At 39.0% G+C, this 27929-nt stretch overlaps 1 protein-coding gene and 1 long non-coding RNA gene across 6 annotated transcripts; one reads left to right on the forward strand and one right to left on the reverse strand.

Annotated features, from left to right (window-relative positions):
- Positions 1-52: 52 nt before the first annotated feature.
- LOC110982337 (MOB kinase activator 3B-like) lies at positions 53-17074 on the forward strand. Its single transcript, XM_022240668.2, has 7 exons — positions 53-317; positions 5102-5252; positions 6370-6463; positions 6628-6761; positions 8401-8516; positions 9007-9093; positions 10388-17074. The coding sequence occupies exons 1-7, from the start codon at positions 282-284 to the stop codon at positions 10415-10417; spliced, it is 648 nt and encodes a 215-aa protein (XP_022096360.1). The 5' UTR covers positions 53-281; the 3' UTR covers positions 10418-17074.
- A 4621-nt stretch (positions 17075-21695) lies between these two features.
- On the reverse strand, positions 21696-26469 carry LOC110982407 (uncharacterized). 5 transcript variants are annotated; one of them, XR_015423609.1, is made up of 5 exons: positions 26406-26469; positions 26021-26086; positions 25806-25936; positions 24356-24517; positions 21696-24070 (listed from the first exon to the last, which is right to left on the reverse strand). It is a non-coding gene; the product is annotated as an uncharacterized LOC110982407 (long non-coding RNA). The 5 variants fall into 5 exon arrangements; XR_015423610.1 differs by lacking the exon at positions 26406-26469 and adding an exon at positions 26344-26404; XR_015423612.1 differs by lacking the exon at positions 26406-26469 and having other exon boundaries at positions 25824-25936; positions 26021-26399.
- Positions 26470-27929: the final 1460 nt, after the last annotated feature.

Here is a 27929-nt window from a genome sequence, read left to right on the forward strand (position 1 = left end):
TGGGTAACAAACTACCTTCAGTGCTCCTACAATCTGTGCGCACGTATTAGTGCGCACACGGAGGTGCTGATTCGCGGTACAACTAGAGCAAATAATATCCAATAAGAGCTCTTAAAAATTACGTCATGCACGTAAAGAAATTAGTCCATCCCTGCTACCGGTGGAAGTGGGTGAACCACATTGTGTAGTACCAAGCACATACAATGTACATGTATTTTTGTGTACAATCCGAAGGGAGGTCAATGTAGGTCATATACTGCGAAAGAGAGGAAACGCTAAACATGGATTTGAAAGGGCTCTTTGGTGGAAAAGAAAGGGTGAGATTTTCAATTCACTTGAAAGAATTTATAAAAAGTTTTAGACCATTACTTTGGGCATTTGACGACAGACGTTCCTGAGGATTTTTGGATTCGAAACGGTCGTTTTAAAGTTACAATCGACGGCTTGAAGTTGCACTTCCGAACTTCGCCATATGCGTTGTATAGACCATCGCACGTACAGTTGGTAAATGTACCGTGTGTACGCGTGGTCGAACATGTTGAGTGTACATATACAGGGTTTTGCAAAGTAAATGGTAAATTACAATGAAGGTATTTCCGTTTTGCTGGCTTCAAATGAATCAGTATTGTTTTGCATCACGTTCCTCCTACAAGGACTGTTTCTTTTTCAGTAACCATTGGTAGACTCTTGTTAATCTAATTTTTATTTTTGAAATTTGCTTGGCTTTGTTGTCAGGTTGTGTGACAGCAGGTGTAACCAATTAGGCCTGTGCCTCCGAGCTAGGCCTAAATTAAAATTATCATAACTTGATCAATGTCAGCTTTTGTTTTATTTGTGTTTTGTTCTTTGGTTTTAAAGTCATTAACTGACAGTTTGAGTTTTGTTTTGTTGCTGTTTTTTTGTTATTTTAGGTTTTCTTCGGTCAGGTAGGACCTTGTCCTTTGCACATGAAAACTTAGACCCAGTAACTGAAGTGGTCACTGATAAAGCTAGCCAGTTATTTTACCTATTGAAGTGGAAGTAATGCTTAAGACCAAGGTACAAGGCAAGGGCTAATCGCCAGGATCTAAAAGCTCGAGTAAAGCTTATGTGCATTCAATGAAATTAGAATAACAAAGAACAGCCTACAAGGCACCAGCAGTACACGATATCTGTCAGAAGCCGAAGACAGTAAATTTATGTACAATAGTGCATAGATAAGATAATTTTCTGCACTTTTTTTCAGAGGGAAAAAAAGTTTATGAATATCAAACTTTAACATTACACACATCCTCGATTCATGTACATGTACAGTGTACAGTATGTAACATGCCATATAGGGGAAAAGTATTCATTGCTAAATATTGGTCATGTTGAGTTTATATTTAGACACTTCTTTGAAGAGGGTTCTAAGTTAAGAACTGAATGAAAAAAAAAGTTATAACAACATTACTTGACATCCTGTGCACAAACTCAGTGAAGCTTGTCTGAAATCTTTAATTTTTTTTTTTTTAAACGTGAAAGCTTCAATATTTTCCCTGCTAAATTTGACTTTTGGGGATGTGTACATCACTTGGCTTTTATTCAGAGGCACAATATTGGAGTCAAAAGGCTTCTTGAAATTAATTGAGATCTCAAACTTGGCTGGTAAAATTCAAAGAATTTTGTTTTCCTTACATGTATGTGTAGATTTACCTAGACCCAGTACTAAAGTTGTCACGGATTGAAGTTGGCCAGTTATTTTGCCAAATCAGAACAAATTTTGTTTGGCATGGCATGCAACGTGAAAGGATTTTGTTCGATAATGAGTTATAGTTACTCCTGCAGAAGGATTGTGTACCGCTGAAGTTTATATTACATGTATTTCCCCCTGGGTATTTGGAGGAGGCGATGGACGTTTTAGAGGGTACTTTGTTGAGTCTTTGTCGTTTTGGAAGAGCTTTTGGGGTCTTGGTGCCTTATACAGTAACAGCAACATTGCCCTTCGACGCAGACAATTCACTGGTGATGTTACAGTACGGCAGTGCACGTGTGACTGTCAAAGTAGAAAAAGAGAGAAAGTAGAAGCAGAGTACTTTAATCCAGTTACTTTATTTAATAAAAATTCTCCATCTGAGAAAACTCAATAGTGGTGTGTGTAAATAAGGTTGGTTAACTTAAGAACTATGGCACATAATGCCGTACATGTGTGTGCGTATTGGGCCTAGTGTTTCAGTCTAACTGCACTTGAAGCGAGGTTGTGTTCAAAAAGAAAATGACAGATGTCAAGAAAAGGTTGCCAAGTTTTATAAATTATTACAACAAAATCATAAAGTGCTGTACTTGCATCAAATTCTAGAGACACCAAAAGCACAAGAAAGCAGTATTTTTGGGGGTTATTGCTCCAAGATTCGTCGCGTTTTTCAGGTGATTATTTAAGCATTATAATGTTCATGTACAGTACTATGCATGCACTGTCCCAAATGATGGCTGTTTTGATTTGTGGTTCAGGCGTATACATGTACCACGGTATGCAACGTTTCAACAAGGAAGCTGATCCCATTATTTCAGTGTAATGTGGACTTGCAAAACTACAGCTCTTTCCTTGAAATACAATGCATGAAAAGAAGTATGTTTATTTATTAGACGTTGCATCCAGGGTTTTGATTTTGATTTTTTGATTCAGAAGTCTTCTCTTGGTCGCTTTTGTTGTCAACAATGCCCCACTCTGAGTCAATGCAGTGTGAGCAATTGGCCACTTCCTGGTTGGCCCAGGTTAACCTTGAACATGTTTGGAAACTGTTCTGTTTCCTCACAGTATCGGGGTACATGTACATGGGTACATGCCCTTTTTTCCCTGCAAAGATGTACTGCAGTATGTACGAGCATGAAACATGTGCATGACCACTGTTCCATAGAATACTTTTGTATCATGAATTATGCCCTATTATTTTTGTACCCATGTACTGTCCTGTACATGTTATGTACAGGTACTCATGTACAAATGTACTGCAGAATACACTTAAAATAATAATTTGAAACAAAAAATGATTCATTTATAGCAGAAACCTACATACACGTGATTCAGCAAACCTTATGATTTATTTAAAACCTGAACGAGTGGCATTTCTAACCATTTTTTTTTTAAATTCTGCTTCGTTTGCTTTACTTCACCTCTGTTGTCTTTAGCTGGTAGTCATTCTGCCACCGGTTGGCAAGGGCTAAATGGTGGCATACCGTACTGTACGTGTCCGTTGTCGAGTATTGGAGGTTTTCCGTCGTTTGTACATTGTATTCAGAAGTTTAAGGAACCGTTTCCGAAAATAAAGAAAGGGATGGTCTCGCATTCAGCCATATCCTGCCTGAGCACTTCCTGTTTCAGTTTCAGGGAACTTATAAAAAAATCGTACATTTATCTGGTTGTTTTTCTGACTTTGGTAAATTACTGATGAGTTGACAAAGTACACTTACCGGTGCATGTACTCTACATGTTCATTCTGCGTAGTACATTGTACATGTTTGCTTGTTTACTAGTCAGTAATAAATTACTGTCTAGTATTTTTTTTAATTGTGGCAAGACAGTCCGTGCCTTGTGGTTTGATTTGTACATGGCTACCGGTAATTCCAGAAATTAGGGGACCAATTTTTTTGTGTCCTTGTCACATCTGACATATGATTTGTAAGTTCCGAACACATTTTCTAATTTCCAAAAGTGGTGAATTAGTGTAAATTACCTGCCAAACAAATAGTTATAGTTTGAAATCAATTCCGGTGATATTTCCATTTTCAATGTCAAATAACAAAGGTCAGATGTAACAGGGACACAAAAATGTCACACTTTTGGACCCCTAATTTCTGGATTTACCCACATACGTGTACTAGTAACTTTTTGATTTGTTTCTGTCCTCAAAGGCAAAATGAAATTGAAAACCCCAACTTGTAGAAACAAAAAGGAAATATGTATTTCAGATGAGTAACAAATAATTTGATGACTGATTTCTGAAGTTGATGTGGAAAATTTGCAGCAAAATGAAAGCTTTGCTTGAATTCAAATTCAGTACTCCTTTTTTTTTCTCGGAAAAGTCCAGCCTCGTACATGTACCAATACATGTCTAGCTGTAAAAATTGAAAGCAAAACAGAATCGCACTGTCTGGATCATGTTAGGTCTACACTGTATGTAGATCTGTGACCCCAACCTTTTAAGTAATTTTTTTTATCCCCAGAACCCATTTTAGCTAAGAGGAACTTACAAAAGTACTTTGTCAGATCCAATGATGTTTACCATGACCTGAGTTTTATCAAGGCTTGCCAAAAGACAGCCAGTCACAGACTTTCCCTCTCAAACTCTCACTGTACAGATTTTGCCCTTTTTTGTGATGACGATGTGCTATAATACATTTACATGTACCATTAGTTTAGCGTACACTTGTTCATTTATGGAACGGTTGTGCATGAAGTATGCACCCATCTGAAGTGAACGGATCACATTCTAGCGATAAAGTTCATGACTGTTTTGCAAACATATGGATAGTCTGACAAAGTCACATGCCTGTGTTCATCATAGGGCAATTTACATGTACGGCGTACAGTACAGGGGTACATTTGAGAACACAGTGTACACAGGTATGTACATGTAGCTTAATTCAGTTTTCATGCCAGGCAGTTGAATGTATGCACATGTACATAGTTTACATATTGGTAACAGTACATGAACTTGTATGTCTAGATGTACATGGGAAATTCCAGAAATTAGGGGTCCAAAACTGTGACATTTGTGTGTCCCCGTTACTTGTACATCTGACCTTTGTTATTTGACATGGAAACATAACCAGAATTGATTTCAAACTTTTACTATTTGTTGGGTACCCAGTACATAAAGATAATTTGCATAAGTTCATCACTCTTGGAAATTAGAAAATGTGTCCTGAACTTACAAAATCATATATCAGATGTGACAGGAACACACCAAAAATGGACCCCTAATTTTTTGAATTAGCCACATGCAAAATACGAGTGTTTTGATTCAGTACCAAACTTTAACAGCTACCCAGCAACTCACACTACCAAAAGAAGGTTACTAGTTAGAACAGTGCAGTTGAATTACAATTTTTTTTTCTCTTGTTTTCCTTCTAAACAATGCAGACGTTTCGTCCGAAGAAGAAGTTTGAGCCGGGCACGTTACGCTACCAGCTCCACAAAAAGGCGATGGCGTCGCTCAACTCCGGCTTGGACCTCAAAGCTGTCGTCTCACTACCAGCCGAAGAGGACTTGAATGATTGGCTGGCCGTCCACGGTAAGGGCGAGACCTGATTGGTGGATAGCAGAAAGGAAGAGCCAGAGGAGACTGGGTGTACATGTAGTGTGTCTCTTATGGCGTAAAGGGTCAAATGTGAAAGTTCAAAGATCCGAGGCATTCTGCACAAAGTCAGTTCCTGTGTACTGTAAATGTACAGTTCATGCGCATTCTGTGCTCATGATTTTGTCCTGATAATGGTATGTGGCCTACGTGTCTACGCACAATGGGCTTTTCTTGCACTTTTCTTGCCTTGTTACTCTGTGGCCTGGGTTCGAATCCCACCTTGGTTGGCATTGGGATTGGGTTTTTTGACCCTACTGGAAGCTGAACATTTCTTCATTGACTTCTCTTCTTGGACCCCAAGGTTGAGCTATTTATTGTGAAAAAAAAAGCAAATATAAAAAAATACTCGCAAGATGACTGGACTGAGAGTTGTACATGTGACTTTGAGTGCTGGTCAAGTGCTTTATATGACGGATTCAGATCAGTGATTTAACAATTTATTATTCCACATCAAACACTCCATCTAAAGTTCAATTGTACCCTATCACAAGTTCCTCTGTGTGGAATAGGATATGCTGGTACATTGTACATGTACATTACCGCCAACCATCTGTAACAGGCATGACAGGTGAATAAGCATAAAAATATCCTCTGTAGTAATATTTCAGTGCCTTTTTTTCTATCTTTGAATTGATCACGTTTCCTGATCTGGCACTGAACGTGTACACATGTAATGTACATGTACTCCATAAATGCACATCTGTTTTTATCAAAATACATGTATTTGCCAGTTGTTTGAGGGGAGCACGTCTGAAGTTGAACTTTCCCAGTGTCTGTGTAAGGCTGCAGTTTAGTAGGAGTTGGAGACCTAAAAACCTTAAATACATGTAGAAGGCCCTTTTTTACCTGTGGTTAAAACTTCGGTCATATTTTTTCAAACAGTGGTACAATGTACATCTGACTTAGGCTGGAACTTACAACGATGATGATTATGTAGTACTGATATTCAAATTTGAAAAAGAATATAATTTGACGATTTCAATATGAATGGAAGGTTCCAGCATATCACAATTTTGAAGTCAACATTTTGGTTTGATTGATTGTTTTTCAGTTGTTGACTTCTTCAATCGGATCAACCTCATCTATGGAACGATATGCGAATACTGCACGAATGAGTCCTGCCCAATCATGTCTGGGGGACCAAAGTAAGTGTATCTGGCTGGCTGTTCACATCCATCCATCTGTCTGTCCATTTTCAAGCACAGGCGAGTCTTGTCTGAAGCTACGTCATTGGATTTTGTGACATCTGAAAATTATAGATGTTCTGAACAGTACCGTCACTCGTAGTTCTGGTGTTTGCCCCACTTAGGTACGAGTACATGTGGTGTGACGGTGAGAAGTTTAAGAAACCAACGGCACTACCAGCTAACCAGTACATCACCCATCTTATGGAATGGGTGGAAACACTCATCAACAAAGAGTCCGTGTTCCCAGTAAATGTAGGTGAGTGGCACCCCCGGGTGGTTAATTTCCTACAATGGATAGAAACCCACAGGGTGCCCATTGGGTAAAACACTCATTAACAAAGAGCCCGTTTTCCCAGATAATGTAGGTGAGTAGCACCCCCAGATAAGTAGTCACACGGAATGGTTGAAAATATCCATAAAATCAAAATCAAATCAAGAAAATCTACTTCTCGGAGATGAAGGTGAATTGAAATGATCCTGTCTATTAAATGCTGTAGTAATCCTGAAACCTTCTTCCAAGTTATCCCGATAAACAACGATAGGTACTTCTGGGTAATCACATCGCGTAAGGTGGGAAAAGAAGTTGGTTTCTCAGTACTTTCTCGTGAGTAGCATCCCACAAGATCTCACTTGCATGGTTTGAAGCCGAAGCCCAAATCAACTGGCTTTTGTATGTAGCGGCTAGTCAATGCATGTATTAAAGTACATGCACTGGTGCTAGCCGTAGTCAATTTCAGACCCAACCTAAATCGGATTGTCCTATCAGCCACATTTGGTATGGTGTGCAGTGTGGAAATAATCATTTGAATTTATGGGGAGCTTACGGTAGATGTTGGCCATCCAGTTTTTAACGGTTGATGAGTAGATGCCCTGTTAACCCGATAACCATGTTGGAGTACATCCAACATGTTGACGTTTCCTGCCTACTTTCAGTTTCCTATGTCTGCCAGGAAATGAGATAAAGATCGCTTTTTTTTTCAAGATACACGTATCAACAGCAGTCTTGCCAAAAGTAACGATGTTTTGTCCATTCACATCAAAATACTGAAATTTGTCTTGTCGGAAGGCCCTTGCCACAAATGCCAAGATGTTACCAGTTGTGTCCTTGAGCAAGTTACTTTACTCCCACTTGCCTCTTTCCGCCCATGGATGTGAATGGGTACATGTGTATTTGATTAGCCATTTGGGCCTGAAATGGCAAAATTGAACTGTATATCCCCAAGGAGATGGTTTGAGGAGTGGTTATGGGCGCGATGAGCAGGGGTAATGTATTGGTGCACGTTGAGATGTCGAGCACTTCATGTGTCTTGTCTGTGGTGTATCACACTGGTCTAAAATGCTTCCAAAACAAACAATGTCAAACTTGGCTAATTTGTGGTTTCTGAGACTGGAAATAACGCTTTTAATGGTGCGTGTACGTAGATTGGCTCTCATCTTAGAGATTTGGAACTGTGTTACTATCTACGGACAGGTATACATAATGTGTACGTGCTTACTAATACACAGTACGGAAAATGTAAAAACAATTGTCTTGGAAACAGTAGCCTATCAACAACTGTAATTGCCATGTGGTTAATTCCAGAAATTAGGGGACCATTTTTTTTCATGCCCCTGTCACATCTGATATGATTTTGTAAGTTCAGAACACATTTTCTAATTTCCAAGAGTAATTGTAATAGTTTGGAAGCAATTCTGGTGATATTCCCAATTCAAATAACAAAGGTCAGATGTAACAGGGACAAAAAAATGTCACACTATTGGGCCCCTAATTTCTGGAATTACCCACACGCTGTATCTGAATTATGCTCATCGAAATCCCCCCGAAACTCTCCAAAGCCGGACAACTTGCATGGACAGCCTGGTCACACTCCTGCCTCTTTCTGCTTTCCACCTAGATGTCCCCTTTCCCAAGAACTTTGTGGCCACGTGCAAGAACATTCTAAAGCGACTCCACAGAGTGTTTGTTCATGTTTACATCCATCACTTCGAGAACCTAGTGGCAATAGGAGCGGTAAGCAGAGAAACATATCTGTGCTAAGCGGGAATCAGCTGAGAACCAGTTACTGGATATAAGCGTTGTGTGACATTTTAGCCGGTAGCCTAAGGAGCAGTGAGTAAGCAAGAGAAAATGTCGGTGCTTAGCAGGAATCAGCTGAGAACCAGCTAAAGGATATATGCATTGTGTGACATGTTAGCTGGTAACACTCAGTGCTCAGCAAATATCTGTGCATAGCATTTCTACAGAAATATCCAAACAGCAGAGCCATAAGCGCAGATATCGTTAATGTACATGTACCCCAGCATATCGGTAGTCAATTTCTCACCTATAGTGCCTTGCTAGACTAATATATTTTTGCCTCAAATTTCATAATTAGTGAAATTTCATTAAGTCGTCAACATCCCCATTCATAAATTTTGAGTTAAAATGTACTCGCTACAAATTTGCATCATAATTCTATGTTGGCTTGATTTTCCGACATTTTTGTCATCCGTCTTTACAGGAAGCCCACATCAACACCTGTTACAAGCACTTCTTCTACTTTGTCAAAGAATTTAACCTCATTGACCCTAAGGAACTCGAACCACTGGTAAGTCCCCGTCTTCCACTCAGCTTGCTCTCATTTGTAAAGACTGCGTTGGTTTAATAAGAGACCAGATTGTGTTGGGATTGATGGAGGCATCTGCCTTGGCAATTTTCAGAACTCTCCCAGTGAAATTAGTTGCAGATTGTCCGAGTTTTGTAATGGCCTGCCGCGTGGGAATACTAAGTTTTGTTGGAGATCATTTGCTACATTTGTGTTTCTAGTGTTCTAGGATACTGTCTCTTAATCAAAATATTTGTGCCTTTTCTTTTTCCTGTTTTATCATATTCATTTCCCTTCTTAATTTTGCACTTCCCAATGGTAGGTTGTGCATCTTGGGCTTACCCTAACTCCCTAGGCCTTTTTATTCGGAACCATCCTTAGATTTTGTACATGAAAAAATTGCATTCAGCCTCAATCCTCCAAAATTTCTCGGAAAAGTCATTTGGAGGTGTGCCTACTCCCTCAATCCTCCAGTAATTCCTGTCATTATGATGAGGCAGTGTGAATGGCATTCTTGAGCAGTGTGGTTGATTCAAAATAAATATCGGGCAGAATTTGTGCTTGACTGAGCAGAAACAACACAAGGTCTAATCCACAACCTTCATGCATGGCATCCTTTGCAATCAGCCATGCATGTACACTTTTGCCTTTGCAATCAGCCATGCATGTACACTTTTGCCTTTGCAATCAGCCATGCATGTACACTTTTGCCTTTGCAATCAGCCATGCATGTACACTTTTGCCATTCATCTTCAGCCATCTAAAATCCTCCAAAACTTCCCAAAGGATTTTGGAGGATCGAGGAGGCGTAGGGTTCATGAGTGAGCAGTAAAGAAAAAAACGTTCTTTGAGGAATGTGAAATTCATCCACTTTGATCACTTTGCTGCACCAGTTTTTGAAGGTTCAGTAGTGTGCCGAAAGAAATATTGACTTTGTTAATATGGATCGTAGTCATGTCGATGATGGCTTTCACTGGGACATAACCAGTGAAACCAGTCTTAACGGAATGGTGGCAGAAACTTGACTTGATCTCAGCTGCGACTACAAACTTCAGTTGCGTGAATTTGAAAGATGGAATTCCCTTTCCCTGTGCATTTTCATATTCTCTCTCAGAAATGTTGAGCTCAAGTGAGGCTCATGTTAAGGGTTCTTGTTTGGTTTCAGCTTTGAATGTTTGAAAACAATTTTGTTATTTGAGATAACGGCAACGTCGGGAGCAAGGCTACGATTTACAAAACTGCAGTTTCGCACTCCTCATGGCTTTAACACGTATCTTATGTTGTTTTCGATCCACAGAAAGAGATGACGGAGAAGATCTGCCGCTGATAATACCCCTCCCCCATCCCTTAAGCCCCTCCCCCATTCTTTAAGCCCCTCCCCCATCCTTTAAGCCCCTCCCCCATCCTTTAAGCCCCCGTCTCCATCCTTTATAAGCCCTCTAGGCCTGGCTTCCACACTTTAAGCCCCATCTCCATCCTGTAAGCCCTGCCTCCATCCTGTAAGCCCTGCCTCCATCCTGTAAGCCCCGCCTCCATCTTTTAAGCCCCATCTCCATCCTGTAAGCCCTGCCTTCATCTTTTAGGCTCCCCGTTTACCCCAACAACTTTGCCGAAATCTTTCCAGTCAAGACGGCAGGCCCAGTGTAGTCATGATTCAGAACCTGTCGAGACCGATAACTTACATGTACATACAGGGTCCTGTGAAATAGCAACCTTGATGTAGGTCTGAACCTTGGACCATCAGAACAGATGTTCACTTGTCCTAACCACAGAGCAGCACCAGTGCTGCATGTGCCCAGTCCTCTGCCAAGTCCAGAGCGATGGACCATCACCTTTGCATACCACAGTCTTGGTGTGGATCAGAATCGCTGTCCAGAGATGTAACTTCAGGAACACAGCCCTTTGTATAGCCATGGACCAGCAGATCTGAAGTTGACTCGTTAGACTGCAAAAGGCCAATTCCAGGCGGAAGTGAAAATTTGTCATTCCATCTCAGAAATCATCACGGTTTCAATTCATTAGTAAAAGTGAAAGAAAAACCCGCTGAAAAATGGTAAGTTGAACCAGCAGTGAGGACCAGTTCCTTTTTATTCCCATTTGCAGTATAGTTTGTTTTCATTGCTTCATAAATTACAGATAATTAAATGGTTAGTAATGGAATGATGAATTTTCAGTTTTGTGCCGAATCGCCTAAACAGAAACATTGAGAACAAGAGACCATATGAAGTCCTGTGACCTTTGAAGTCAACGTGTTGATTTCTTTAGTAACGTTGACACCAGTGTGTGATTTCACAGCAAACAGACCTCCCCTTTCGGAGACAATTACATGTACAGCGTTGTACACATTATACATCCCAGGTGAGTAACAATATTTTTTTCCGCACCCTTGTTCAGTCACAAAACCGTAACATGTCATCCATAAACAGGTTGCCAGTTGCAGAATATTTTCTTGTGTGTATGGTTATTTGACATAACCCCGTACAACTGTGCGATGAAGGAGTTTATTTGTCCACGAACCATTTACCCAGGGATGTGCAACCACAAGCAGCCCCAGTGCAAACACATGTGCGACCTTGGTTCCATGCTCCACGGATTATTATTACCCCGGCAGGCGCTCTCGACTTTCTCAAAAAAACTCGCGACTACATGACACGCGTTGCAGCATGCAGCATGTAGCCGTGGTTATGCCGAGGCGACGCGCCGACGCGGTGCTTAAATCTATTCGTTTTGACGATTAAATCTTCTTCACTTATCGATTTCAAGGACAAGCGAAGTTTTAATGAGGCAAAATTCCCCAATTTTGTGGTACACTTTTCTCATAATGTATAGGATGAAATATCTTGAGCAGCATATTTTTAGAAATGATGTACCCTGACTTAAAATATTATAAGAAAACAAAGTGGTAGACAGGAATATATGTTTTATTATTAGAGAAAGTGTTACATAATCCAACTTAATTTCTGCTTTGATATTGTGCCAGCCGTAACACGCACTGAACCAGCCCTGGGTAAATGGTCCGTGATTTGTCGAACATTAAACAGTCCTATGCAAGGACGCAATCTGCATCAAGTTGTCTTATCAGTCAAAATCAGCCAATGTCTTATCAGTCAAAATCAGCCAATATCTTATCAGTCAAAATCAGCTAATATCTTATCAGTCAAAATCAGCCAATGTCTTATCAGTCAAAATCAGCCAATATCTTATCAGTCAAAATCAGCCAAGTGACATTTTTATATGTCTGCATGCAAGTCCCGTGGAGGGAGAAGTGGAGGAATTTTGGAATGGCTGTTACTGTCACAGCAGAGGGTGGGGTTAAACTGAGCAGACACCAACAATTCTCCGACTACAGATGACCAAATGTACCGTCAAACCTCACTAATAAGAGGTCCTTTGGACTTGGCAAATTACCTCAACAGGAACCTTGTATTATTAGGAATAAAAACAATGAAAAACAAAGAATTGGGACCCCAAAATGTCCTTGTTAAAAGCAGAATCTTGTACTAACAGCGCTATTATTAACGAGGTTGGACTGTACACGGAATTGATATTCACAGCTCTGTGTAAATTCATTTGAATCATGCTTTCCATCCAGTTATAAACAGTCTGGTGTCAACAGGACAATCCTACACTGTCGGCACTCCTGTTTTATTTTGTTACTGAGCAAGGGGACTGGAAAAACACAATTGCCACTCTTAAGCTTTCATCAAAGAGGACAGCCCAGCTAGCATTCTGTATGCCGCGGCTATTTGCATTTAATTGATTTTTAAAACTGGTTTCAATCCTTGTTCGGAAGATTCCAAGGTGCTAATGCATTATGTACATAGGACAACACAGATTTACGTTGCATCCAATTTACGTGTTTAAACCACTTGAATTTTTATGAAGGAACAATCAAGTTATATCAAGTAGTTTATATTGGCATTGTATGTACTGTATAGGAGTATTAAAGTTGTTTCATTACAGAGTGTTAACCCTTTTTCTAGCAAGCAGCTTTTTATGAATTAAGTTCCGATGATAAATTTGGGCAATAAACTGTTTTATCTTTCGCTTTTATTTGATCTCCGACACGGGAAAAATTATAGTGATTTCACTTCTAACAGCATTGAGTTTGGGTGGTGGATTACTTTACGATGTCTTGACGTAAATGTTCATCTTGAAAGTTAATTAGAGATCTACAAGTGCGGTTGTAAAACAACAAGACCTGTGGAATCTACCAATTTGTCTCTACCGAAGTTACAGTCAGTTTTGTCAAGGTATTTAATGCTAACAGTTACGTGCCAAAAAAGCTCAGATTTGAGATAATTACTACGAACTCTGTCGCATTTATGTCAGCGCCATTTTGAAATTCTATCTCCTCATCCATTTTGCCAAGACTTGTTGGGAAAGCTTTTCTGTGAAGTAAAGGTTCCCCGTGTCAAAGGTTTTCACGTATTGCATCACGTCTGAGAATGTGGGACGTCCAATCGCTTCTAGTCACGTACCTCAGGCCTAAAATACAACCGTTCCTGAACATTTTCTGTCTCTTGTGGAGAAGTGTTGTTGTTTGTAACAAGGTCGTAGTTGAGTCCATGTTCCATCACAAGTAACAGGGATGGTTAGAGTTTAATTATATGTACATGTAATACATGTACATGAAGCTTGTGACATGCCTTAAGACTGGATAACTTATGATGGACTTAGAGGGACTCGTCATGGATCCAACTACAGCCACCAATATGTAATGTAACCATTTCTCTCCGTTAACGTTTTGATACATTACTGTTGCATGTGCGTACCATATGTAATTCTTTTTTAAATCAAGTAATAGGTTTGCAGTTGCACCATTTGAAATGTGGCAAAGTGTTGCATCTTAGTGTTGCAATTGTCGCAACCTGTACTTTAAAATGTTTTGTTGCACCTGACGTTGCTGTTTAGTGCATTCGTTTTGACTGTTCCATCTTTGGTGTCCGTGTGGCGAAATAATAGGCAAGGTTCTACAAACAACACTAACTGTTCCAGCAATACGGATGACTCACAGTAGTGCGCCCCCAAGAGTCTGTAACACGTTGACCAATCACAGTGCGCAAAATTTGTTGACCCTTTCGGAACGCGCATTGGGTCGACAGATCTCGCGCATTGTGATTGGCCAACGCGTTGCAAACTCATGGTGGTGCACTATTGTGAAACGCCCGTATCGTGAGTGGAACTGAAAGGCTGCTGCGGTTGTTGAGTCCAACGTAGCAACTGCACGTGCAACCTTTACTTTGCAACACCTCAACAAGTATTGCAAGTAAACGTTGAAGTCATCTGCCAAGATAACTTTTGTCCAAACCAGTTGCCGTTGAGCATCTAATGGCACGTTCCCTCCTCCTAAAATTCTTTCAGATTTGTCACAAAATACATTAGATTTTTACATGCAGAAAAATGGTAATTTCTTTGAAGTATGATATGTGTCTTGCATACTTTAAGAGCAATATGTCCAGGATTGATTACAAAACATTGCAACATGTTACTCGATGCAACATTGTCTTAAAGAGCCATACAAGTTTTGCACAAATAACCTAAGTTTAGGTATGTGTTCTGGGCATTTTATTTGCTGTTTTTCATCTTATTTTCATTTACATTTATATATAAAAAAACTGTAACCATTTTTATACCCAGCAAAACAAAACAAAAATTTGTTTGAAATCAGAAAAACCTCTTTCCCTCAAAACCCTAATACCCTAAACCCTAAAGTATTTTTGTACATAATTTGTGGATATTGTTTTTTCTGAAGAAGTAAAAAGTTAAATTGATGCGTATTAGAGTGAATCAGTTTTTTAGAAAATAAAATGTGGATTTGAAAGATCAGGCCTATCCTGTTTTTTATCGATTTTGATTTTGAAGCATCAGAAATTTATCAAAATAAGAAATAAAAAGTAAATTTGTAATTAGAGGAAGGAGTCCAGTTATTACCACAAATTAGTGGACTCACATTTTTTGTATTTTTGACCCACTCTGTGAAAATTGGTCGCAAGTTGCATGATCCACTTTTTGAGTTTTCATTTGTATTGGAAAGAGCAAATTGGTTTTTTTTTGGTTTGACGTACATGTATCACTCGGTTTGGTATCCTGATGAAAGTGGATACTCCATGGTGAAAAATGCTGTGGGCTCCTACTGATATACACTGCAAATTTATTCTAAAGGACTTTTTACTGCAAAGTGGCTCTGGCAACTTGTGACTCATTGTCACAGAGTGGGTCATTTTTTTTTTCTTTTTCAAAATTGTTTTTAGGTCCCATAAAATAATTATGGGAGAATCCTTAAATAAGAAAGGAACATAACCTAAAGTGTATGACTGTATTTTCTAAGATTAACTTCGATGTTCTTCAAAATGAGCAAGGTTTAATCCCACAGACTATGTAGCAATATAATTTCGGCCATTCACAAATTTTCCTCAACTTTATCTTGGTTTCATTTTCCCCCAGTTCAAAGAGGAGTGTGTTGTGGCAGTCTCGGATTGCATTTCAGTGTCAGAAGAATGTTTTAAATCAACTGAATGGCATGTGACCCTGTTTATAGTAAGAACAACACAAGCATGCTCTGTTAGTAACCCTAAAAATTCCTTGCTTATCTCTTTGAACTAAAAAATAGAGATGGTACAATAGTTTGCAAGTGAAACAAAGTGTGATCCAAGGAAACATTTTGCCTGTAAAAGACATTTCAAGAAAAAAAAACCAAAAAGTGCAAAAATGTGTACATTCTAGATAGTGAACATGTCAAGCAAAATGCTCTGGGTAGCATAGTTGAAATGAAGTCTCAAAATTGACGATTTCTAAAGACAAGATTTGTCCTCAAATGTGACCCACTCTGCAAAAAAGGCCCTTAAGTCATGCAATGCCTCTGTATGTAACGGACCATGCCGTACATCTGCCAGAGATCAATTCTAAATGTTACGATATCTCGGGAGTAGAATGCGCGACAGAGGTCAAAAATACACAAATTAAATCCTTATTAAAATGCTTTTCTACCCGTGGACATCACTTAAAATCAATTTGTCACACATAAACCCAAGGGCCATTTTTGCAGACCCAATCACAAATAGGCTTTAAAAATAACATTGAATGTGATTTTCATTGTAATTTTGTTTTTGAAAAGTGTTCTTTGGCTAATTTTTAATGATTTTTAACCTTTTAAGATAATGCACAGTTTACCAGCAGAGTTAAGGAAGACAAAAGCCTTGTTTGTGTGTATGACATTTGTGTACACTGATTAATCGGGTATATTTTGTTTGTGATTAGAGATTCTATTTGTTCAGAAATAACTGGCAAAGGAAAAAGTGTTTTCTAAAATGTCAAAGTGTTTAAAAGAATACACGTACTTGAAAACTCTTAATACAGACACATGTATGACTAGCTAAATTATTTGTAAAAGGGGAACTTTGAAACCAAAAGTAACATGCCATAACGTGTAAATTTTAATTCTTCGACATTTTGTAACCATAGATTTTGACGGCGTAGTTAATGGATCACAAGTCATCATTGGTTAAAGGTTTACGGTGGCATAACTAAGGCGGAGGGAGGTGGCATGCCCCCCCCCCACTTGAGGCCTGTGTGCCCACCCCCGCACCCATGCTCGTAGATTAGAGGGCAAAATGTGGTTGTAGTCGGCCTCATTCATTGTTTGAAGTGTGGAGAAACCCAGTGAGTGTCCGTTAAGAAAGTAAGGGCCCCCAAGTGCACCCACCGCCCCACAAAATGCACCCCAACCAAGCCAGATTTGTCAGATATGATTCCATTGCTTTAAACATTAAAGACTGGAAGTCATTGATAAAGTTATAAAATATGGACATAATAATTAAGTAGTACCTTTAAACTTTCTATTTTGTTAACTTGTTCTAACGTTTCCTGAAAACAGTTCAAAATGTACACAGGTTCAGTTTGTTTCCTGTATAAAACGGTTACCAGTATTTTGTAAGCAGTCAGAGAAGTTTTTATGCTCGACTATTAAATTTGGTTAAATTTAGTTGTTGACGCGAGATTTTGCACAATTTTTGTACTTGTCCAATGCTACCTGATTCTTACATGTATACACTAGTTGTTACAGAACCATTGAGCTGGGCCATATGATGCACGATATGCGGCAAAGGGGACCCCCCCAGTATTGTGTCTTCTTTTGTGTTGATGGAATCATTGGAATTTCTTTCAGATTTCCGGGGGGGAGGGTGCAGTAGGCACAATAGCCATCGGGTATACAGCTTGTGCATCACATGGGGGGGGTTCCTCCGTACTACATAGGGTGCTGAGTATCGGCTGGAGACACAAGGCTGTGTCCGGAAGGTATAGCCGTGGCTTGCAAATATTACGTAGACAATGAAAGTGGCTGCTACTGAACCACTTAACGAGTGCGTTGTTCTTACCATTTAAATGGTATACCGCCCTCTATTGTTAAACGTATACCGTGTAGTGAGGAGACTTACCTTTTCTTTCTGTAGTTTGATGCGATTTTTCCACAGTAATAATAAAACAAAACTGCGAAAGCCCACTCTTTCCACAAGGAACACATTTTCAAAACGTAAGTATATCTTTTCAAAATCAGTTTTTATGAGATATGTTACTAAGCTGGTTGTGATACCCGGTATCTCATAAAAAAACACAAACCCGAAAATGTTTTCTACAAATTCCCCCCCCCCCAAAAAAAAATGGAAATAGCCCCTCCCCGGTAATGTTTCTACAAATATCTCGTAAGTTCTAATCATTTTGTAATAATGAACTTGAACTTTACATTTTAATTTAAATTTCTCAAATTTGCAGTTTATTCAAGGGCTTTCAAAAAGCTTTGGGATACCCCAGAATGCATTCACGGACCGAGAGAAGTCCTTTTAAAAATAAGGAGCGTGCAATGAAATAACATGTTGAAGATTGCATGATGTGTTTTATTCCTCCATGGGAGGTCCAACAAAAACCCTGCACTGGCCAGACAAGTTCTGACACCGTTGATTGAACTGCTTCATGCTCAGTCATCTGTGACAGTAAATTGGATTTCTTGGTGTCATAAGAAAGAGGACATCATTAGTTAATCAATGGTGGTTGCCAATTTCCAAAGATTTAGCCATGTCCAAGAAATTAAATTAATCTCAGTTTCTTTTTTTTAAGCACACTGTATTTGCCTTCTCGGCGCAGACAGTTGGCAAAGTCGAACCGTGCTCAACTTCGCCAATCCATCTGGTTTGCGTTATATCTTGGTAATCAGCGATACTTTTGTTAGACATGTTTCCATTTGTCTGCGTTATAGTTTGCATCTTGATTGCGTTGCTCTCTGCGTTTCCTACGTTGATGTGGAAACCAGGCTGTAGCTGTCTCATTTCTTTCATCACAGAATTATGAGAAGAATATCTTCTTGTACCAATCATGGTACTTCCTGCGCTGATGAGCACTGTGGTTTTCTGCATGTGAGAAGAGTTCAGGCTTGTATGTTTTGCTCATTTGACAAAATGTACGTGTACCAATACCTGTTACCATGGTTACTCTGCGGTTGAAATATCCCAAGGTTACCCTTTTTTGTTAATTTTGTTGCTTTTTCCCTGTTTTCAGATTTTGGAAGGCAATGTTACCAGTTGAAGATGCTGTGATGCCTTCCTGCGTTCTGGTAAATACATCTGTCATCGAGGTGAGATTGGACTGACCAGCAACGAAATCTTCAAATTTAAAGATGCGGCTTATGTCATTGGTTGCAGAAGGTAAGAATTTTCATGCATTCACAAAATGTGTATGTTGCCTTTTGGCCAACATGCAATAAAGATTGTGTATGTTCCTAAACTCTCCCTGACTCTCTTATATTCACTACGGCTTTCTAGACTGTGCTATACTGTTGGCTTGAAGTACATGTATGTGGGTCAATCTCACTTTACTCTTGCATTGTAACCATGGCAACATGGCGTTGTTGCATTGCACTCATATTATCTTGTTGCATCAAGTTGCACCTGTAATTGTGCTTATCAGTGTGGTCATACTGTGATGGCTCATTTTGGGCATGCCCTGTTGGAATTCTGAACTGGCTCATTATAACTCTGGTTATTGTCTGTGAAGCAAGGTGTAACAATCACACCTGTCTCAGAAATGTCTCTGTTTTTCCTGCAGCTCATTCTGTGAATGTGTTTCTAAGACATCATGCGTATGCTGGAGGAGACATCATGCATATGCAGGAGGAGACATCATGCATATGCAGGAGGGGACATCATGCGTATGCAGGAGGGGACATCATGCGTATGCAGGAGGGGACATCGTGCATATGCAGGAGGAGACATCATGCATATGCAGGAGGAGACATCGTGCATATGCAGGAGGAGACATCATGCATATGCAGGAGGAGACATCATGCATATGCTGGAGGAGACATCATGCATATGCAGGAGGAGACATCATGCGTATGCAGGAGGGGACATCGTGCATATGCTGGAGGAGACATCATGCGTATGCTGGAGGAGACATGCGTATGCTGGAGGAGACATCGTGCATATGCTGGAGGAGACATCATGCATATGCAGAAGGAGACATCATGCATATGCAGGAGGAGACATCATGCATATGCAGGAGGAGACATCAAGCGTATGCAGGAGGAGAAGCTGATCTATGTATTGATGAGAAGCAAGCCCTTGTTGCCTTCATTATGGAGGAGAGAAGCAAGAGGGAGGATAAGATCTCTCAGGACTTCCCAGAGATGCTTCACAAGAAAGTCAAGGAGAGGACGTCACTCTGATACCAACTTTCGTCTCCATCACTGAGGAGGAATAGTTTCCATGGTTAAAACATCCAAGATCCTCAGCAGAATCATAATCGTTGATTCATAAAGGCAAGGATAAGACTAGGTCTGTTCAAAGATGCAGTTACTTTGCAATGGTCTCATTTTTCCGCCATGCTGAGATCTCCAGATAGTAACCAAACATCGCCAAGTGACACAAGTGCAGTAAAGCCCCATTTTGATTCACTTTAGGGGTGTACTGATTCCTATTGTTTGTACTTTCATGCACATGATCACCATACATGTACATGTACAGTATGTGCAAACGTCCATGCGTATGCGTTGAAGTGGTTTTTGCGGTAGTCATGGCATCGAGTGTCAGATTTGATGAGTACAAGAACAAAAGCCACAGAATGCTGGGATAGTGGAATTGGCAGCAAGGACCAGGATTCCCCTGCCTATTCGACTGTGAGGTGGCCCACCTCACTGATTTTAGTGACCACCTCAAGCTTTTCTGTTGAATTTTGCCACCTCACAGTTAATAAAGACAATTCAGACGGAAGGAAAAATCAGAAATCAATAATGACCACCTCATTATATAAGTCCCCCCATGGGAAACCCTGGCTAGGACCATAAGGTCCTAGACCAGGATCCATACGTACATGTACATTGTACATGTAATACTGAAGAAATCTGCTCCCCCTAGTGCAGCACTGATGTGTATCCAACATATACATGTATGTGGATAAAGCAATCCCTTAATTCCCCCATCTTCCAGTCTTCCTGATATTCCCTGGTATTCACCTTAGACTACACGAAATCTGGAAACACACCCAGAGGGTGATCAAATGCTTGGCAAGTGTGTGCAAATTGAAAACTCAGCACATTTGGTAATTGCAGTGTCTGAGCCTGGCGGAGGAATGAGACCATTGCATCTTACTTCCCTCCTGGTGATGAAGCAAGTCTGTGCATTTGTACAGAGTGTCCCTAAAAAAGACAACACAAAACATTTAGCTTTCCCAAATTAATTTTTAGAATGTTGCTGTCAAATTGAAGCTTACTATTTTTCTTTCAAAAGATAGAGACTTCATTTGAATCTGATGAACCATTGCAGAGATAGTTTTGATTACGTGTATGTACAGTAAGCTAATTGCTTTTCATTCTGTCCAATGTGATTTACCACGGTATTCAAAATGCAGTTTACGTCATTTACCATCTAACTACATGTAGATCACAGAAAAGACCTACCGAACGAGGATAAGGAACTAAACAGGGTTCTATTGTGTTTATGATAAAACCTCTTTTATTTTCCATCAACAAAAAACATCCTAAAATGGTTTCAAGTGATTAATGGTACAGAAGTACGTACAAACATGTACATGTAAACAGCATCAGCATGGTGTCGCAAATTGTCCAAGTTAGTCAGAACTTTATCCAAAGTTGTTTTCAATGAAGCAAACTCATTCAGTTCACCATTGTCTGAACGAAGCATCAATTTTAAGTTAAGAACGAAAAGTTCCAAAGAAGTAAAAAACTAAAGCAGTCTTTTGATAATGTGACTGAAGAGAATGTTTGCTTTAAACTGTTTGAACTTCTTATAGACTGAACAAGTTACTTTATGAAAGTAGAAATATTTCTGAATGCAATAAGAGTTTTAAATGAAATTTCTAGTACATTTTATTACAATCAGTGATTTCTGGAAATTCCTTGGGGAGAAAATGAATGCCGTATATTAGTATATATACATGTACATATACCTTCATCTAAATTATTCATGATGAAAATGTATTTTTTATAATGGAATGCAAAATTTGTCCGTTTGCCATTCAACAAATACTATTACTTGTCTTTAATCCCTAGGGGTAAGGGTTAATCTGTGCTATTGCAGTTTAATCATACATGTATATTTAATCTGTGATTTTCTCATATTTCTTGCATTTAAAAACATTCCTGTGTATAAAAGCTATCAAGATCTTTAATCTTCAAAACTTGCATTGATTAGTTTGATAAAAATCACCATATGATGGGACAAATTATAGGACTCCATGAAAATTGGAAAATTGCCTATTTTTAAAGTATTGGAAAAAGGATTTTACTTGGAGATTACAACACTGTAAATCAGAAATTGGTTTGGCTACAAAATTACTAAACTTTTTGCCTGTGGGTGTATGTACAGCGTACATGTAACAAAACCACTATATGAACAACGCAGCCATTTGAATTGTATCTGCATGTGAAATAAATGTAAGTTTAAAGAAACAAAACAAGTTGTTTTTAGGTCTACTTGTTAAATGTAGTTCTTTGTCACATACCCTTCCCCTAAATCTCAACAGATGTGCTCTTCCTGATTTGTGATGGCTTTCTTTTCCTTGAGATTTTACATTTCGGACTTTTCCAAAGCCCTGCCATTTTAAACTTCCAAGCTCATCAAGCTCCATCTTAAAGCTTTTTGTCACTCATTCTGACCAGACTTAAATAAACCCACTAGCAATCTGGAACATTAAGCACCTTGCCTTCCAACTCCAAGGGATCTTTGAAGCCCTGCCTTATACTGATAGTCCTCAGCCTCAGCCACCCACTCTTCACCCTTATCAGCTCTCAGACTTCCAGCCCCAGAGTTAAAATAATGCAAGTGGTACCCCTTGCTGTTCCCAAGGCAGGCTTTGGCTGAAAAATATTCTAAGTCCAAACAATGGAAGGTTTAACATTTAGAAACGAGCACATTTTTTCAAGAAAGTGCCGTGGCATAGCGGTTAAGGACACTGACTGCTATGCACAAGGACCTGGGTTCAATCCCAGGTGGGCATGCACAATTTTGTTAAAAAACTTAGTAAAAAAAAAAAAAAAAAAAAAAAAACTTCCTTTTCCGGGGACCCCGGGATTTGAACCGGGATCCCCTGGCCTGGCAGCCAGCAAGCTAACCACCAGGCCACAGGCCTCTTGCTAAAAGATTTACTCGGAACTTATATTTAAAGGTTAGATTGCGCAATATTAAAAAGGTCAGAGGGCACACCATATTTGCATAAATGTCAAAATTTGAATATGTAAACAAGCAGGGAACAAAACATTGCAACAGAACGATCAAATACGAAGTAATGTATATACCTGTTATACTGTCTTCTTCCAAATATTCATTTCTATATCCTAGACCAGCCACAAAAATCAATTTGATTGGTCGATACTGATCTTGTTCTAACTATAAACGTTTTACAAAATTTGATGGAAATTAACACACATGTAACTGCATATCTTGAATTTAAACTCTGTACAAGTTGAAGATAAAAAATACTGCACAACTATTCAATAAAAATCTGATATGACTTAAAATTAATTTTGTTGCCTGTATTTCCTGAAGGATTTTTCAAAAGAGCACATACTGGAAATACCCAGCTGTATCAAAGGAATTTAATGTTCTAATTTAATTCCTTTGAGCAATCATCAAATATGCCAGAGATTTTGATATTAAAACACAATGTATTAGAAACACAACCCTGAATAGTCTACATGTATCTTTAGAACAGACTTTTAAGCCAAGATTCTTTCACTCAGTCATGACATTTGGAAATTGCAATTTTTTTTGTCTACAGACAAAAAATACACCCTTGATAATGAAGCTGTCCAACAATCTTGGAGCCACGGCTATCTGTAGCTCAAAAAACATCGCTTCCCTAGTCCAGAAAAATCCTAACACCCTGTTCACAAAGCCATGATAATGCTGTGCTCTATCTAATCTTTGAACTTTGTAGCACCATGTTTGTGAAGACAAGTCCCTTTGGATGCCATGGAAGACAGGAATCCTTCCATCCAGCTTGAATCACAGATGTCCCTTTGCCTGCATGGATGAGAAAAATTGCAAGTCTTTTCAGGACATTATATTACATTAAAATCATTGGGAAAGCTAACCGACACGAATCGAGAGAGAAAATTATTTAAAAACAGATCACTGTTCATTTTGCAGCAGCAATGCAGAAAATACCAATCAATTTTGGTTTAGAATTATATTGCTATTTTTCGACAATCTTCACCTGCCTAAAATTTAGTGTTGCACCTTTTTTTTTCTCAAATTACAAAACATCAGTCATAACATCATACTGTATATATTTCTTGTCCATTATTTCTCAATTTCCCAAGTATCTTGAATCTATCCTGAGTCAACCACACATCTTTATATTTGATTGATCCTGTCTTCAGCTCTTCAAAATAACTTCCAGTCAACTGAACTTCTCCGACAGCTCATTCCAATCATCTTGATGATACAGTGTCTCTTGACATGATTTAGAACTTAAAAGGGATGAAAGAAATGAAAGAAACAAGGTATGTACAAGTAGAAGGTGTAACTGCTTTTCAGATTGAAGGAACCTTGCACTGATCAGATGAATTTCTGAATGATCAAAGCCAACATAATTAGATTGCACCTGTTTACCGAGTCTTTGAAGAAATGATTGTCAGCGTCAGGTGTATGCTTTATTGGTGCCTTTTCAATGTGCATGTATCAACAACGACAATGTTAACAATTAATTAACAAGGCAAAAGATGACTTGCCGAGTCCATCAAGTTGGCTCTCACCTCTCTGGACTTTCTGCTATCACTGACATTTGTCTGGGATCAAGGATGTAGACCTTTCAGCATATCATTACAGGCAGGGTAGCAGACATCACCTCAGCACAGCACAGGCCCCACGACGGATCTCAACTATTCGGCTGTAGTTTTCTCAAAAAATCATGTCCCCTGAAATAGTGTGGACACAAGTCAAAAACATAGCAGATGGACAAATTTAACAAATCACAAAATCTTGAAAACAAAACAAAAACGACATTTAGGTGATCTGCCATTCGGCAAATATGCTGATGGAGTTAGAACATGTAGATGGAGCAGAAATATTTTCCAACATCACATTATTGTGACAATGAACCCTTGAGACAAGAAAACTTGTGTTTACCTGTGTTGTGGTAAATGTAAAGGTTTGTTATGAACAGATATCATCAATCTTTATAAAATTGCAACTAAAAATATGCATAGATGAACTCAAATAAACATGACTTTAATGAAAGACCAATTGCCAAAATATTAATGTCTAAAACCTTGGTGAAACTGCTCAAAAAAAAAAAGATCTATGCTTGCAGAGAACTTTCGTACAACTGCACTTCTGGGATGGTCAAGTAAGACATTGAGGACCGTTTAATGTCTTATTCATATGAAGAGTTTTACCTGTGGCAAAATGTGAATTAATAAAGTACAACAGAGTCATATAATGTTAAACAGACTGAAGAATTAACTTGTCAACAATGAAACACAAGTCCGACGGTCATAGCGTATTTTGAGGAGCCTTGCATTGCCGTTACAACTGAATTCACATCAGACATGAGGGGCGTGAAACTCTCTCTGATCAAGACCTAGATGTTTTAAACACTTAAGACTGTGTTATGCAATGGATGCAATACCTTTACAACTGAATTCACATCAGACATGAGGGGCGTGAAACTCTCTCTGATCAAGACCTAGATGTTTTGAACGCTTCAGGCGGTGTTATGCAGGAGTCTTCTTCAAATGTTAATAAAGCAGACTGCACATCTGAAGTAATTTGGTTCAGCATCTTACATGTATTACCCTCTTTAGCTTGAGTGTCTTCATTTGAAATCTTCTATTTGGGCTCCCTGCCCTTATTGGAAAGTCAGAAATTGAAACCCCCATTAAATGGTCCACAGTGAGAGAAGCACCTGTGTACAGTGTACGAGTGCAATATTGACACAGCAAATACATGCAGGTCCTCCTTCAAGAAAATACCAGTAGCACCTTCTCTGTCTGCAAATAGTGCCCTCTTTTAGTCAGGACATTGTAAACTTTTTATGTTTATTTCCTTCTTATGGATATAAGAATGTTCCAATTTCTGAGGTCTCTAAACTTATAAACTGAAATAGTTCAAATTAAATTTGACAGTTGACAATTTAAAATTTCCTAAAATTGTAAGCTACAATATTGTAAGTTATGCTGGCACTGGAATATGTTTTATGCTTACACATCATATCTTGAATACCTAAAAGATGCAGTCACTGCAGAAGACAGGTTTCTAGTGTAGACAGCATATGTTCCTTCTATCCTCACTGCCATATCTACTTTTATCCAGTCGGCAACAAGTGTCCAATATCCCTAAACAGTAAAGGAAAGGATACTGGGCTGTCAAAATATCGAGGGCGTTATCAAAAATACAGAGCTGCAAAAAGTACTACGCACCTTGTCATTTGAGATTCCCGTTGGCGATGACGGGGGCAGATTCAGTGACCCTCCTGTGTTTTTAGACTTTATTCAGAAATACATGTAGAAAGAAAAGTTTTGTTAAAATACCCAGATAAATGACTCATTAATGCTGATTATGATTTATTTGAAAGAATAAAATTTCGTGCCTCACTGTAACTTGAAATTAAATTTAAAAATTATAATCTAGGACAACAAAACATAAATTCCAGCTATGGCAAAAAAAAAAAGTAAAAAATATTGTCCTTTAAACGCTTAACTAACCAATACCATCTCCTACGCATCACATATATACCACTTACTAGCAATAAACTTTGAATAAAATATTTCCACGATTAAAACTACATGTAAGTCAATGACGAACCTGTATGCTGTATGCTATGTTACCAGTTGATGCACATGTAGTTACAGCGCCCCCTATATTTCCGTTACCAAATAGCGCCCTCAAGGAAAAGTTTTTGGAAAATTGTCCACAAATCTTAAATAGCGCCCTCAAGGAGGTTTTTGAAAAGTGACAGTACATCTCTAAATAGCGCCCTCAAGAAAGGTTTTTTCTAAAGAAAATCATCCATACATCTTCAATAGCGCCCTCACAAACAAGTATTTTGAAAAGTGTCCTTGCAGGGTGCACCGCTACAAATAAATTCCCATAGACAGCAGTGATAAATCCCCAATATTTTAAAAATACTCTCAACTCTCACAGGTGTTCAGGCTGCACAGAAAAACGATGTTCCACACGTCCTCTTTCATTTTCATTTCAATTTTTAGTGGGTTGACCAATGAATTTTTGAGAAATTCTCACCCAAAGCAGACCACCTCTAAAACGAAGGAAATTTCACTGCCTGGGAAAGTAGCCATTTTGAAAATGCATCCCTCTGCAAAATGGCTCAAATAGTGCCACTTTCGGACCCGATTGCATCAAAATTGCTCAGAATTGGAAGCCCTGAGTCCAGCCCGAAGGTTCGGTGCCATATTTTTTCAATTCCCCAGTTTCATGTCTCTCAGGACCCTCTAATATAGAATATTTTGAGGTGTATAACTTTTATTAATGAGCTTGACGGACATATTTCTGGCCTAAATACAAGGGTGCACCCTACAAAGATAATGGCAAAATGTGGAGAGGTGAATTTTGCCCCAAGTTCTTGGCTAATATGCATCAAACCATCAACGGAAAAGTTGTGATTTCAGGGAAAAACTTTGCCAGAAATGCGGAAACCCGTTAGTGCCAATTTAAAATATGCAAAAGCATATTTTCATTGCGAAATAACAAAATAGTATTGCAAAATAAACAACAATAGTTCTATGGACATTTGGGGTACGTTTGCGCGGTTAGGCCGAAAAAAAATAAAAAAATCGGTCTCTGGTAAGACCAAAGTTCCAGAATTGATGTAGCAGGGCAGTTTTGGGGGGAGGGGTGGCTTTTATGAGGTGCATATTTAATCATAGAGCAAAGGCTAGTAAAAGCACGTCGCACGTCATGCTGCAATTGTTACTGATCAGCTGGCTGCAAGTTTGTAACCTACCCATGGTCTACTGTTTGTGTTCGACATCATCCCGCGAATTAGTCTGGTTCCTTGAACAAAAATTTGCCATTTGGACTTTTGGCCGGGAATCAGTCTACTCGGGAACATTCAGGCGGTGCGGAAGTAGGGGGCGCTGTTTTGAAAATTTTGAGAAAGAATGAAACAAACTGACGCGCACATTCAAAATCGACGCGTGCGATGACCAGAGATACTTGCAGATGTCTCTGCATGCATTCAAAAACAAAGAGACATAGTTTACGCAAGATTTATACAAGTTCAAAATCCACATTTTTGACCCGAATCAAATAAACCTGCAAGAGATTAGGCCTAACCTTGAATTTTAATTAAATTGTTAACATTTTTTG

Source organism: Acanthaster planci, linkage group LG21, assembly GCF_054643075.1.
Source record: "Acanthaster planci isolate LZ-2023a linkage group LG21, COTS_SCS, whole genome shotgun sequence".
NCBI classification, from domain to species: Eukaryota; Metazoa; Echinodermata; class Asteroidea; order Valvatida; family Acanthasteridae; genus Acanthaster; species Acanthaster planci.

Bases quoted from the DNA above. Each gene is read 5' to 3' on its own strand.
- LOC110982337 (XM_022240668.2), top strand. From the start codon at position 282: ATGGATTTGAAAGGGCTCTTTGGTGGAAAAGAAAGG. The intron at 318-5,101 runs GTGAGATTTTCA...TAAACAATGCAG, and splicing joins TCTTTGGTGGAAAAGAAAGG to ACGTTTCGTCCGAAGAAGAA. The intron at 6,762-8,400 runs GTGAGTGGCACC...CTTTCCACCTAG, and splicing joins CGTGTTCCCAGTAAATGTAG to ATGTCCCCTTTCCCAAGAAC.